The following is a 15,443-nucleotide window of genomic DNA, read 5'->3' as shown; positions in this document are numbered from 1 at the left end:
CAAACACACTGAGGCTTCCATTTAAATCCTTTGGCTGGCCTCTTTTTAATAGCACCACAGAGATTGGATTTCCTTGCTTGCTCTTTAATCACCTTGATTTGTGCTGCATTTCTCCCCTCCTGTCACCTACATCTTTAAGCGCAAAACATTGAGTTAAGTCATGTTAAGCAAGGATGAGCTGTTCTCAAATGAAAATAGATCACATCAGGTAGAGGTATCCCAATGTTGCCCAGATTTTCCTTTTACCTAAATTTATCTTGTATTTCCTAAGCTATAAAATATCCATTCACACACTGGAAAAAGCCCTAATCCTTCAAGTTCATACATGCAGGATAAGTCAGTGAGGCTGCATGTAGACACAGGAGTTCACCTGTGAGGAGTTCATTGTAGTCCACTGCAGAACTGGCAGCATCTCGGGTTCTGGAAGTGCTGAAGTTCCTTTGTCTTTGCCACACAACCTTAGCCAGATATAGAGCACAGCTGTTTCTGAGCAAGAGAGGTAATGCTGAAAGGAGTGTTCATGTAATCTTAGGTCTCAATTAGTAGTTTCAAAAAAAATGTCAGGGGAGTTACGTACATTCTCTTCATACTAGCTGTGCAAACTTGGGTTTCTGAAAAGATCTATTTGAGAAAATCCCACAATTCCAGTGATATATTTAAAGCTGGTAGAAATTAGTACTATCTGCGAGAACAACAAACCTAGATTTGTCTGAATTTTCTCCCCTTAGCCTTTATTCTATCACCATCCCCTCACCTTATTAAAGAGATTGTGTGTATTGTGAATGCCAGTGGGGTAGCCCACTGAACCCAGACCCCGCGCCCCCCGTTGCTGCCAAGGCTAGCGTGCCAGGGATGCACACTTTCAATTGCAAATCTGTAAGCAGAAACTGCACCACTGCATCTGAAGAGTAGCCCCCTCATATCAGATTTGTCATTATGCATGGTTTCTTGGAGAATCGCATGGCAATTACCACCTTACCTCTTGTTTTGTGCCATTCAGGTACATTCGTTGCAGAAGCCCTTTTTCAGAGTCCACCCAATACATTTTCTCTTCTTTGTAATGAAAATCTATGAGCACTGATACGCCAGCATTGGCAACTAGCGGTTCGTGATTGGTCCCCTCTCTGTCAATTCTAAAGATGGCATTTCCATGGCTAAAAATTAAGAATGGTGCAGGATCTGGGGTGGAGGAAAGAAATGTGGTCATACATAGGTATTTTTCTTTCATAAATTCTTTTCAGCACTATACCAGTCACAGAGTTGGGAAGAATTTATAATACTCATACCTCACAATGTTCTGCATTCTAAGGTCACCGCCCATTTTAGTCCCAGAGTTATCTATGTTTCACACAAATTCAATGCCCCCTCACTTTTTATTGTTGAAAGTCAATTAAATCAAAAATTACAGACTCATGAACAGAGAACACAGAAAGAGTTGTTTACACTAAAAGATGGAATCCCACAGCATTTTAAGTTTTCTGGATGAATACTAATTTTGGTGACCCTCATTTTGGGTCTCAGTGAAACTGTGTGAGGCCACCTTTGAGCCTTAGCAGGGGAGAGACATGATGCTACTAAATGGAAAGTCATAATAAAGCAATTACTGAGTAAAGTCAAGATGTTCAAGAATTGAAATGCCTACGTGTCTACTATAGCGTACCTGTCAGAGATGAGGGCCCAGAAATCTGAAAACTTCATACAAATGATTCAACACTCTTATCTGGATATTTGATAAATGTGGAGCTCTTTAATAACACAGACATAAACCTAATAGGACTGCAGCATAGAACAAACTTTAGGAACACAGGAATTCCTATGTTCCTGCTGGCTGCAGGCTCTCCCTGGCCTGTTGTTCAGGGATTTCTAGTTTCCCCTTGAGGCTCTGCCCCCAGTTGCCTTGGGCTGGGCATGGGATGGACAATCCACATTAGGATGGAGTTAGGGTTGAGAGCACATCACTAACTTAGTGCTGCAAGTATCCTAAACTCAGGGAATCCAGAACTGAGGTTAAAGGTAAGGAATGGAAATGCACAGTTAGGGCACCCAAACAACCTTAACTCTGCCCTGCAGTGACATCATGCAATAGCCATATGAGTTTGATTCGTACATTAGAGTGTCTGTGGCCCCAGATTACATTAAACCAATTTATGGTCTTGTTAGATTTATTTTACCATCATGGTTCCCCCCATAGGGCAGAGTTAAGGTTGTTTGGGTGCCCTAACTGTGCATTTTCATACCTCAACATGTTTGAGGATTTCTTTTTCAGGGATGAGGGTTTTTAGCAGAGATGCTTTCTACCCTGATAGAAAAGTATCACAATGCATTCCCAAAAGCACAGCCCTAGAGGCACTAGCCAGAAGGGATGAAAGAGGTATGACAATCCCCTGACCATGCCCTGACTGGGCCAGTTTGGCATGTGCAGTGTTGCAAGCAGTACACGTTTCTTTTCACTCAGGTAGTACAAGCAACTGCTTATTGACTGGTATGCTGGTGAGAGAAGGGGCTTCACTATACCAACCATAATTCAGCCTTTCATTTTTTAAAAAATGTCTTGCATATCAGGTGGTTGCCTAATAATTAATTTGCCACCAAAACCACAGCGATAAAAATTTCAATGGCAGTTTATGTGCGTATGTTTAAAAGGTGTCTGAAATGGGTCAGAGCACATGAAGAGGGGAAAGATGCATGAGAAACCTATTAATAAAGTCATCCTGAAATGTGTAATATGGGTATCACTCCCATATATATTACAGCTATAATAGCCATCCAGTCACCTCTTGAGTTTAGTTTCCAATACTGCAGGGGAAATTTTAAATCCCTCAAACCCACACCCTCCCATCAATTTTCCCTGACATACTTTTAATATTCACAAAGATGAATAAGTACATCCGTTTTAATAATAAGTTTCATAAACTTTTAAAAAATTCTTATTAACACTAGGCATAAGCTTTGGTTCTAAACTCAGTTGTCATCATTCCTATAAACTTGAACTGGATGTCCTCAAGATGCAAAACATTTGCAAGGTGAAGGTGGACAAATAAAACTCTGTACTTGATCCATCTCCCATCGAGATAATGGGACTCCTTACCCCTCAAGTTTCTGAGTTTGATTCTGCTTTCAAATAGCAGGTTAGGCAGCAGTTTTTGACCGGAACCCAAGATTTGGTTTACTGTTGTACAAGAGGAAGTTCACCAGCACAGTGATTTGTATCACAAGCTTTTTTGTACTTGGAGTTTTCAAGGTATTACCCAATTATAACAGCTGCTTCTAGGATGTTAGTGACTCTCTTTTTCTGCTGTTTGCACTGAGCAAATCCATGTGAGACTATTTCAACTATGTAGACTTGGTTTACGTAAACGGTAAATGAATGTTGAACTGCAGCAAGGTTGATTTGTCTCAGGAACCTGACAGCTGTACTGCTTGCACTTTTGCCAATTACTCCACTGAACAAGAGTTTATACATATTTTGTTTTTGTCCTTTCCAGTCAGTGAATTTCTCACAACAGTAGTTTAATTAAGGGCTCTAACTGAAGGGGAATTGAATGCATTGATGAATTTTGTTTTGTTTGGGTTTCCTGTTATTATTACTATTATTATTTAATATTTATACTGCACTATCATCCAGAGACACCAATCAAGTTTGGAGCATCACTGTATCAGGTGCTGTACAAACAGACAGAAAGAGACAGTCTTTGCCTCAAAGTCCTTACAGTCTATAAAACATGGAGGAATTTTCTTTGGTGGGCTTCCGACTGAAGAATTTATATCCAGAGATGGAAATATGAGCTGCAAGGTTTTGCCCCATGTTGACAATCCCTTCAGTGAAAAGCCACCTCTCCTTTGACTGCCCACACATCATATCTGATACAGATTGTTATATCTGACATAAAATATACAGGACTAGGTCTTGATACTTGTATTATTCTTACAAAGAAGCACAGGAAATGACCAAACAACAGTTCCAGAAGACCTCTTGGGAGAGTGTTTTAAACATTGAAACTATCCCTTATAAAAATGATGTCATTCTCTGGTATTGTCTTCAATTTAATGTGGGACTGTTCTCCGAAAAGCATCTGTGCACAAATGGTATTGTGAAGCTACATTATTTTCCTCTCCCTGGTGTCCAGATCAAACGTACATAGTTTACAAGTAAATATAAGATAAAAATACTTCTTTTAAACTTAAATACTTCTTTTGAACTGCTTGTAGCCTTGTGAACTCAGCCTGGCATCCAAAAGCCAAGCTTGTTTCTTTCTGGCTCACACGTCATCAGCAGGTGTGCTGAGGATTCTAAAGCTAGAAAAGAGCTAACGATTCTGTTGTTGATTTGTGAGCCAGACCCGATCCAGTTCAGTCTTCCTTAGCTATAGTAACACTGGGGAGCTACCAGGAGTAAAATGTATTCAAACTTGATTTGGTCATAAGTGCTCAGATACTACAGTATTGGACATGAGAGAAGTTATTATTAACCATGTTTATTAAGGCAGTGCCTAGAGCCCAACCACGACATTGTATTAGGATTGTAGAAACAAAGGTGTAGACAGTTCCTGCCTTGAAGAGCTTACATTCTAAATAGACAAGACAGACAGAGTGTGAGGGAAAGAGGTAGAACATACAGACAGAATGAACAATATGATAGTAGCAAATGTCATATTAGTGCCATGATGTTTGGGAGAGAGGGATAATAGGAGGGTTAGTCAGGAGAGAGATGGGTGAATGGATGCATGCTATGACTCTGCATAGAGACAGGGAGCTGGTCTGTTAATTAAGGAGGACTCATTTTACATGCTCATTTTTCTTACCACAACCACACTTTATTTTTTGTCTGTGAACTGTCAGGCTAACACCAGAGCATGGGCCCATTCCAGTAAGCTCACTTTCCACTTTAATTTTATGTTAGCTGTGGCAGTTGTTTAATCAGCACATGACATTTTCCCACGCGTGGTCCAGTAGCCGAGTTATGTCATGTCAGTGCTAGGAGCAGACTAGCCTGGAATATTTTTGCAGTGTGATCTGATGCTAAACTGCGAGATAAATTATAAAGCTCTTTTCAGCCATTTAAAAATATGATCTTACCATCAGCATAACAGGACCACTTGTCATTATCCAGAGTGTAGCCAGGCAAACAGGAGCAGAAATAGGACCCTGGAACATTGACACAGGTTTGGCCACAGGTACCTAGACCACTTTCAAGGCATTCATCAATATCTGAAATACAAGTACATAAAGGAGAATTCAGCAAGCAAAACAGAACAAAATACTAAAAGAAAGCATGTATATGACTCAACTAGTCAATATTACAATGTGTTAACTACAGATTTTTAATCTCCCATTATTAAAAGAGTAGGATGACTATATGGTATCATTAGCAATGGGTCTGTGGCTTTGCCAGTCAAGTTTATGGCAAGTATAAGTGAGGGTGGGAGAATGTGGGTGTTGTGCTGAGAGAGTTGTGTTGATTTGTGTGTGGATTGTGTTGTGCTGGAAGTGCATGAAATTTTTGCAGTTTGTGAATGAAGGACGTGTGCTACAGAGAGGGCATGTGTGTATTTGGGGTTATTGTGTGTGCCGGTTGTGTTGTTGTGTGTGGGTTGTGTTGCGCTGAAGTTGTTGAATTGCAAACTAGTCATAGAGTGAGGGTGGTGATTGGTTGTGTTACCTTTGATATCACAATGGTCTAGAGGACTGTTGGCATGGCATAGACACATGCTGCTCTCTACACTGCACAGGTGTAATTCGTAAAGTCAAAATAGCTGAGAACTTCAAAATTGGACAGTAACAGGCCATGAAACCTGGTGATATTTTGAACAAAAAGAACTCTAAACCATACTTGCAGCTATTTTCATTGCTGCACACTGACTCAACTGACATTTTAGGCTTCAGAGTGACCACACAGAGTGACATTCCATTAATCATATTATATAGCTTCTTTGTTGCTACAAGGGGTTTGTTCAGTGATTTATTTGTAGGGGACAAGCCAGGGAAATCCCCCTTCTATCTATCTATCTTCTATCCATTGTAACTAACAACTCTCCATTCTAAACTAATGTTCAGTAGCTTGACAGACAAAAGGAATGTATTTGCCCCCTGCTCTTGTTTGTTTCTGAGGTTGACATTATAATTTGCTAAATGAATTTTGACACACTACCTCAGTCTGCAGCTGCCTGACTTCTCCCTGCCAGTCCTCTCCCCACAACCTCCCCTTCTGCAGTAGGGTTTGTAAAACATGCCTGAATGCCAAGGCATTCCCATTTCAAACTGGATCTAGTGCATTTGAGATTCAGCTGAGTCTTGCATAGAAAAATCAGACCCTTTGAATTCTGAGAGCAACTAGCCCAAACCAAACACCATTTCAGTACAACCCGTGAATCAGTTAGAAATGTTGACTTCTGGCAGATTAGTCTAGAGCCTTCAGGAATCAACAAAATGCTTGATGTATTTATGCTGTATTATCGGGGCTTGATGAAACAGCTTCAAGAGTGAAGGACTTTTGGAAAATAAGATCATTCCTGAAGAGCAGGTTTTATTTGGGGTTTATATGGGAAAAGGAATTAAACACTTAGGGACCACTCCTGCAAGGAGCATATCCACAGAAATACAGAGAGCCCTCAGTTCCAACTGAAATCAAATGAAGCTGATGGCAACACCTCAGTAGGTGTTCAGCACTTAATACAATCAGGGTCTTATGTATTTATTAGCCTACATCAGAGGAAGCTAACTGGCACAGACAAATAAGGTGCTCTTAATTAATTACTTTTACCCTGCATAAAATCCATTTTTCTGTCCATTATGAAGGGAGAAAAAAAGCATATCAAAGTCTTCTTTTGGGGGATTTATCAGCACAGTAAGTACATGAAGGTACACAAACAAACAGAATATGCAGCAAGACAGCATTTGGAAAAGGGTTGCAATTGATTGCAAGTACAAAAAGGACATTGATTCCTGAACACATCTTTTCCTAAAAAGTCAGGAATACAGTTCAGAGAATGATAGTCACTGCATAGGTTGCTGAGGATTTTCCTTCTATATTCCTGACCAAGACTTTTCAACAATCAAACAAGAGAAAGCCTGGAGAACCGACCCCAAATTTTAATTTTAGCCAGTGCAAATTGAAAGAGGGCTTTGGGAATTCACTGAATGCTGTGTGAATACTCCTATAGTTCAAATATGAGTTTGAAGTTTCAAGAAAACTCCTAGTAATGCATCTCACTATAACTATAGAGAGACTTGATTTAAGGTGATTTCAATAATCAGGGACACAGCTATTGCACTTATTCTCCAGATAACTCAAGAAACTGACCTTGATCCTTGCAACATAACAAAGGTTCAAGTTTTTCACAAAACTCAGCTGTTCTTCAACAATTTCTGCAATTAATTAGGTGGAGCAAACCCAGCATTAAATGATCAATATTAGGTGTTATGTTTCATAGAATCATAGAATCATAGAATATCAGGGTTGGAAGGGACCCCAGAGGGTCATCTAGTCCAACCCCCTGCTCAAAGCAGGACCAAGTCCCAGTTAAATCATCCTAGCCAGGGCTTTGTCAAGCCTGACCTTAAAAACCTCTAAGGAAGGAGATTCTACCACCTCCCTAGGTAACGCATTCCAGTGTTTCACCACCCTCTTAGTGAAAAAGTTTTTCCTAATATCCAATCTAAACCTCCCCCATTGCAACTTGAGACCATTACTCCTCGTTCTGTCATCTGCTACCATTGAGAACAGTCTAGAGCCATCCTTTTTGAAACCCCCTTTCAGGTAGTTGAAAGCAGCTATCAAATCCCCCCTCATTCTTCTCTTCTGCAGACTAAACAATCCCAGCTCCCTCAGCCTCTCCTCATAAGTCATGTGCTCTAGACCCCTAATCATTTTTGTTGCCCTTCGCTGTACTCTTTCCAATTTATCCACATCCTTCTTGTAGTGTGGGGCCCAAAACTGGACACAGTACTCCAGATGAGGCCTCACCAGTGTCGAATAGAGGGGAACGATCACGTCCCTCGATCTGCTCGCTATGCCCCTACTTATACATCCCAAAATGCCATTGGCCTTCTTGGCAACAAGGGCACACTGCTGACTCATATCCAGCTTCTCGTCCACTGTCACCCCTAGGTCCTTTTCCGCAGAACTGCTGCCGAGCCATTCGGTCCCTAGTCTGTAGCGGTGCATTGGATTCTTCCATCCTAAGTGCAGGACCCTGCACTTATCCTTATTGAACCTCATTAGATTTCTTTTGGCCCAATCTTCCAATTTGTCTAGGTCCTTCTGTATCCTATCCCTCCCCTCCAGCGTATCTACCACTCCTCCCAGTTTAGTATCATCCGCAAATTTGCTGAGAGTGCAATCCACACCATCCTCCAGATCATTTATGAAGATATTGAACAAAACGGGCCCCAGGACCGACCCCTGGGGCACTCCACTTGACACCGGCTGCCAACTAGACATGGAGCCATTGATCACTACCCGTTGAGCCCGACAATCTAGCCAGCTTTCTACCCACCTTATAGTGCATTCATCCAGCCCATACTTCCTTAACTTGCTGACAAGAATGCTGTGGGAGACCGTGTCAAAAGCTTTGCTAAAGTCAAGAAACAATACATCCACTGCTTTCCCTTCATCCACAGAACCAGTAATCTCATCATAAAAGGCGATTAGATTAGTCAGGCATGACCTTCCCTTGGTGAATCCATGCTGACTGTTCCTGATCACTTTCCTCTCCTCTAAGTGCTTCAGGATTGATTCTTTGAGGACCTGCTCCATGATTTTTCCAGGGACTGAGGTGAGGCTGACCGGCCTGTAGTTCCCAGGATCCTCCTTCTTCCCTTTTTTAAAGATGGGCACTACATTAGCCTTTTTCCAGTCATCCGGGACTTCCCCCGTTCGCCACGAGTTTTCAAAGATAATGGCCAAGGGCTCTGCAATCACAGCCGCCAATTCCCTCAGCACTCTCGGATGCAATTCGTCCGGCCCCATGGACTTGTGCACGTCCAGCTTTTCTAAATAGTCCCTAACCACCTCTATCTCTACAGAGGGCTGGCCATCTCTTCCCCATTTTGTGATGCCCAGCACAGCAGTCTGGGAGCTGACCTTGTTAGTGAAAACAGAGGCAAAAAAAGCATTGAGTACATTAGCTTTTTCCACATCCTCTGTCACTAGCTTGCCTCCCTCATTCAGTAAGGGGCCCACACTTTCCTTGGCTTTCTTTTTTTTTTTGGTTTCCTTTTTCTATCCTTTTTTTAATTGCAAATAAACTGCCTGGCTTACATGGACGTGATCCAATACAGGTGATCTCACTTCCACTTTTATTGGCTTCTACATTCCCCTTCCTCAGTAATTCCATTTCAGCCACTAGAGAGTGTAACCTCTGCCCCAATGTCTTAAAGCAGAAAGTCACCAACAGCAGATACCATAGAGGCAGCAAATTCCAATGCTTCAGATATGTACGAATCAGAACCATCAGTATAAGGTAACTATGCTAGGAGGTGCTCCAATCCTTTTCTTAGCTGCTGGGCTGTGAAGGAAAAGCTGCTCCTCGATGGGTAAAATAAATCAGGTTTACATTTTGAAACATGGCTTCCCTTGGAGACATGCACTACTGTGTGTGCATTAATCATTTTTGTTCACAGGTTTCTCACACAATCACTTTTGTGCACAAACAACAGACTTTACAAATACAAACCCCCGTGTGTGTGCAAACTAAGCACTGACTTCATGAAACTGGATTTTGAATGTATAAGTTCTATAACTTGTGCAAATAAGGGATAATGCACCAAAAAGGGTGATTACAAGTGATTGTGTGCAGAGGTGAATGCTGAATTGAGATTTTTGAAAACATAGCCCAGATTTAAACTCATTTCCCCTTGCTCCAAAATCTCTTCCCTCAATCTCTGCTTCACACCTTCTATCATGCCATCCTACTTCCATGCTTTGAACTTCCTCCCACTTCTCTGGTGACAAGCAACTTCCCTTTCTCCTTAAAACAAACTCCTGGCATAAAACTCCAATATCTGCACCTATTGTTTATTAAACGGTTATTCGGTGTATTGTATTTCTCTGAGTTAGACAGCATGATCCTTACAGCAGTATGTACATGACAAATAATAATAACTGAACATAAAGCCCACCCCAAAAGTTCTATAGTTACCCATTATAGAGAAAAACAAGAAATGCCTTCTATCCACGTAGAAGCTTTTTACTCAAATATGCAGTGAATCACACACCAGTATGTTGTTATATACAGATTGTTCAGCGCTGACATGCGGATTGCCAACATGTTTAGCTGGCTACACAGAGGAACTATGTAACATAAAACAAAAGAGACCCTTAAAACCATACTTCCTCTTGCTCTTTACCAATGCAAAATCTAGTGACAGAATCAGTGACATCATTTTTTTTTAATTTTGAATTCATAAAAACTGCCCATTAGTCACTGGACAAATTTACATATATTTTACGCATAATATTATGCTGGACGACATTAGCCCTAAAGATAATCCAGCCATCACCATAAGCACTTAAGAAAAAGCCTGAGAAAAGAGATGAGCAATGTACTCTGCTTTATAGGTGAATTGACTCTCATTTGTTGTCACACCAATGGGAGAACTGAATTCCAGAGCCAGGAACTCTCTACTAAGTAAGCCATGGCATTCAGATCTAGGAACTGGGAGCCAAAGTGCCCCATCTTATTTCATTCTCAATATGCTGCACACTGAAGGAAAATAAACAGCAAATTTTGATCCAGATTCTGAGCAGTGTTTGAAACGTGCTTAGCACAGCTCTAGAAGGCATGGAGCACAGGTGGTTTTTTACACCACTTTTGTGATCCCCCTAGATTCTGAGGCCTGTTAACTTCCCAGCGTCATTACAGTATCTTAAAGACTGCTCTAATTTACACCCAGGTGCCCAAATATGCTGTTCTGGCAACTGGAGATAGCTGGAGCAAAGATTCACCCTGGCCATGCCACTCATCCCTCAGACAGGACCCCTCCGCTAGGGGCTGGGTGGAAATAGCACAGAACTGCTCCTTAGGCTCTATGCCATCTTTATACAATGGAGGTACTTCTGTTTGGTTCCTTAAGTTCCCAACTGCAAAATGGGAATAACAACTTTCCTAGAACCTGGCTTTGTTGTGAGGATAAGTTCATTACTGTTTGCAAGGTGCTCATATGCTACAGTAGTGGGGACTTCATAAGTCTCTAGCTAGACAGCTACTTCCTCAGAAAGCTTAGTAATAATTATTATATATGAATCCCCTCTCCTCAATTTTTTTAAAAGTTATCTTTTGAAACATCCTGTTTTATGATCGATTTTGATAGTAGTCTTTTGAGACAGATTCTTACCACGCTGTCCTTTTGAATATCATTTATTTCAATATGCATCCTTTGCAAAGAAAGCCTTCCTTTTCTTCTTCCTAAACCTCTACATGAAGGCTATTAGCCTACCACACTGAACTCTGCAAAATGCTACACTGAATGTCCCCTAAACTTCACAGTGTTAGGCCAGGTCAAGCAGATTCATGGTCCCTTCAAGGCGTACATGCATTGAAATGAGGTAGACTAAAGAGCAACCTCAACAAAAGTTTTCTTCCAACATGTTGCTAAGCAGATTCTTAGGATAGTTATAGCTATTAAGAAGCTGCATCTAGGTTGCTTGGTACTAAACCCTGCAACCCTTTGTCAGTCAAAAAACACTCATCAATGTCAGTGAGAGCTTAAAATGAATAAAGGCTGCAGGATTTGGGCCTTTAATTTGAGTGCCAGCAGTATTGCCATTTCAGAGGATCACATTCTAGAATCATAGAAAGGTAGGGCTCGAAGGGATCTCGATAGATCATCAAGTCCAGCCCCGCTGAGTCAGGACCAAATAGACCATCCCTGACAGGTGTTTGTCCAACCTGTTCTTAAAAACCTCCAGTGATGGGGATTCCACAACTTCCCCTGAAATCTATTCCAGAGTTTAACTACCCTTATGGTTAGAAAGTTTTTCCTAATATCTGACCTAAATTTTCTTTGCCGCAGATTAAATCCATTACTACTTGTCCTATCTTCAGCGGACATGGGAAACAATTATTGTCCTTTTTACATATCTGAAGACTGTTAACAGGTCCTCAGTCTTTTCTCAGGACTAAACAGACCCAGGTTTTTTAACCTTTCCTCATAATAGATTTAGGAAATCTGGTCTATCATTTCTGTTGCTCTCCTCTGGATTTTTCCCAATTTATCCACATCTTTCCTAAAGCATGCGCCCCGAATCAGCCACAGTATTCCAGCTGAAGCCGCATCAGTACTGAGAAAAGTGGGACAATTACCTCCCTTGTCTTCCATATGACACATCCCAGAATGATATTTGCTTTTTTCACAACTGCATCATGTTGTTGACTCATATTCAATTTGATCACCACCACAATCACCAGATCCCTTTCAGCAGTGCTATCACAAAGCCAGTTATTCCCAATCTTGTAGTGGTGGATTTCAAAAGTGGATTTAGACACCTTTCCTTTCCTGAGGGAAGTAAATCACCCTGCAGGTGGTCAGCAGCCAGTCATAGCTTTTCTGAGGCTGTGCCACCAATTGCCATAAAAAATGTGTGCTTGTTTGTTAGCAAAGAGAGAGTAATCCATGTATTCTAAAAGAGAATGAGGGTATGAGGAGGGCACACCCTGTAATCTCACATTGCCTGCAGCCCTGAGATTGGCTAAGGAGTTGAGGCAGAGAGAATAAAAGGAGAGAAAGCATTTCAAAGAGGAATGTTTACAAGCTAAGCTACAGTGAATTTCAATATTATTTTCCATCAAATATACAGAGCAAACACAAACCTTTAGTCATCAAAGATAATGTTGTTTGACATTAAATAAAATGCCACACTACCACAATGTAAAAACAAGCTTTGTATGAGTCTGAGAATACCAGCAAAAAGCTGATTTTAAATTGTTGGTGAGTAATCAAATATCTATTCCAAAACCCTCTGAATCATGCAGTAATTTGTCTTATCAGAGTAACCACTTAACTGGTTACTCTTATCAGAGTAACCACTTTCAATCTATGGGGTCAAGAGCCAAACTACATCATATAGCAAATTAAGTGCCAGTGAAAAGCACCTGTGAGCAATAGGTAAGACAACAACCAAAAAAACTGGTAACTATTGTCCCCTCCCAGAAACCAGTGTTTCTGTCAGACATGACCAGCTGACATGAAAAACATAATTGATGACTCATCCCAGCACTATGAATGGAACTTATCCTCTTGTTCTTCAAGGAATCGACTTTTTTGGTGTTTCTCTCACAGGAGCACTAGAGGGGGGTGGAGGGTGTAGTTGTGTGTCATTCTCATTAGTATTAATGACAGCGACTCTTGTAACTCCCATCTGCAGGGACTGGATCATTTGAGGCACTGCTAATGGGCTACAGGACCATTTCGCTCTAGCAAAGAAAGGATCATAAGAACCAACAGCTGGAAGGTGAAGCCAGACAAATTAAAATTAGAAATTAGGCACAATTTCTTAACAGAGAACGTGATTAAAAACTGGAAAAAACTATCATGTGAAGTGGTAGATTCTTCATTGGCTGATGTCTTCATATCCAGACTGAATGCCTTTCTGGAAGATGTACTTTAGTCAAACACAAGGTGTTAGGCACAAAACGGGGGTAACTGGGTGGAATGTTATGGCCTGTGTGATATAGGAGGCCAGACTAGATGATCTACTGGTACCTCCTGGCCTTAAACTTGATGAATCTAAGAAATAGTTCCTCCAGGCAAGGGCACACTGGCTGGTCAGGGTGAGGGAACTTACACTGCCTCTGTTGTATTTGTTTTGTGGACTGACAGCTGTAAATACGGAAATTCCCTGTCTATCTGGCACCTTTCATCGCCACCAAAGTTCACATGAAAAAGAAAATCCCACAAACACCCTAATGAGTGAACAAGCACCTTAACTGAAAGCATGCTATAGTGAAAGAATAACTATCGAATATAAAATCAGAGGCACATTAATAACTCCTTTCTGCTATCAGAGAAAGTTTATTACAATGGCAAAGATGAGTGCCAGCAGTACACAGAGGTACTACTGAATGTATTGGATCTCTGTGTATGTTCTCAGCATATTGCAGTAACAATAGATGATAGCCCAATACTGAATATGGTTGCTCCTCTCTGTGCAAAGTTTAAGAACTAAAAAGGTTATTACTTAAACTCTTGGAGAAACTGATCCTAAAACTGCTCATCAGGTGCAACATAAGTATTCTCCTTCACCTGCACTATTAGTGCCAAAGGGAAGTGCAGCTGCCAGCCTGCTGGAACTGCTTTATGTATCCCAGCAACAACTAATGAGAACTTTTCCCTGTGAAAGAAATCAGCTTAGTGAACACAAAGGCTGTCTGCAGTGCTCTGACAGGCAGCTCTAAATAGAAGAATGAGGTGCTGCTCTGTATTCAAAGACTTCTTTATGCAGAGAATGCCTTGAGAATCAGTGAAAACAATGAATCATGTCATCATGATGCTGGCAGTTCTCAATGCCCTTACACATAAATATTCCAGTTTATTGAGAGTCCTGAGAAATGCTCTGCTCAGAGAAGGTGAAGCATTAGCATGCTTGGCAGGGATGCAGAGAAGAAGTATGTGTGTGTGTGTGTGTGTGTGTGTGTGTAGGCTGTGAGTCAGAGTCTGCCTTCATTTACTTACAAATGCGACCTCACTGAAGTTTGGCTCCTGTGGAGATCCACCGGAGATTAATTCAGCCCATTATATCTAGTCACCATCACAATTTTATCAACAAGCACAAACATACAATTCATTTGAAGGATAAAGAAAATCCCCATGGTGACCTCTTATGCTAAAATTGTACGGTTTAAAGGCCTACGGATAGCAAGAACTGAAAAAAGAAATTGCACTACTATGAAGTAGCAGCAGAAACTGGTATACCAATGTGAGACTGTAACACAGACCTCTTGAGTCTTAGGCTGGTGGAATCTAAGGAGCAGGTGTCAAAATCAATTCTGATGAGTTAATTAAGCAAAACAAACAAGTGTGCTGCTTGTCCATCTGTAAAAGACTATGGGCCAGATTCTCAGTTCTACTTGGGTTACTGTGTGCCATTCAGACATGCGGAGAAATCTCCAGTGGAAGGGGGACTCCCCACTAGCAAAAGCTGCACAAGTTGCCCTCCACTCAGCGTGGTGGGAGAAGGCATTGGCACAGCAGAGGAGGTCATTTGATTAGGGGAAAGAAACAGGCAATTTGCCTATCCTCCCCAGCTCCATTAGGAACCTCATTGGTATCAGTCACTGCAGCCCTAGATTCTCTAACTCGTGCTGGAGTCTGCCAATTCAGAATCAGGGAGCCATAATGAGCTCCCTAATGTTCACCCCCCCTACACATGAGCTCAGATGCAGTGGAGGATCAAGGCTAATATTTGTACTGGGCGTTGGTAAAAAGACCCCAAGAGTCAGCTTCTT

General features: G+C 41.3%; 1 protein-coding gene across 2 annotated transcripts in view; it reads right to left on the bottom strand.

The window, feature by feature from the left end:
• Nucleotides 1-15,443, bottom strand: part of EGF (epidermal growth factor) — an 89,219-nt gene that overhangs the window by 68,166 nt on the left and 5,610 nt on the right. For both annotated transcript variants that reach the window (XM_043513075.1, XM_038401050.2), the window contains exons 2-3: nucleotides 5,077-5,208; nucleotides 980-1,179 (exon numbers count right to left, since the gene is read on the bottom strand). In XM_043513075.1, the coding sequence (XP_043369010.1) occupies nucleotides 980-1,179; nucleotides 5,077-5,208 (332 nt within the window). The remainder of the gene's footprint in view (nucleotides 1-979; nucleotides 1,180-5,076; nucleotides 5,209-15,443) is intronic.

Source organism: Dermochelys coriacea, chromosome 4 (genome assembly GCF_009764565.3).
Source record: "Dermochelys coriacea isolate rDerCor1 chromosome 4, rDerCor1.pri.v4, whole genome shotgun sequence".
Taxonomy (NCBI): domain Eukaryota; kingdom Metazoa; phylum Chordata; order Testudines; family Dermochelyidae; genus Dermochelys; species Dermochelys coriacea.
The sequence above is the reverse complement of the archived record's forward strand: the minus strand, read 5'-3'. Positions and strand labels throughout refer to the sequence as shown.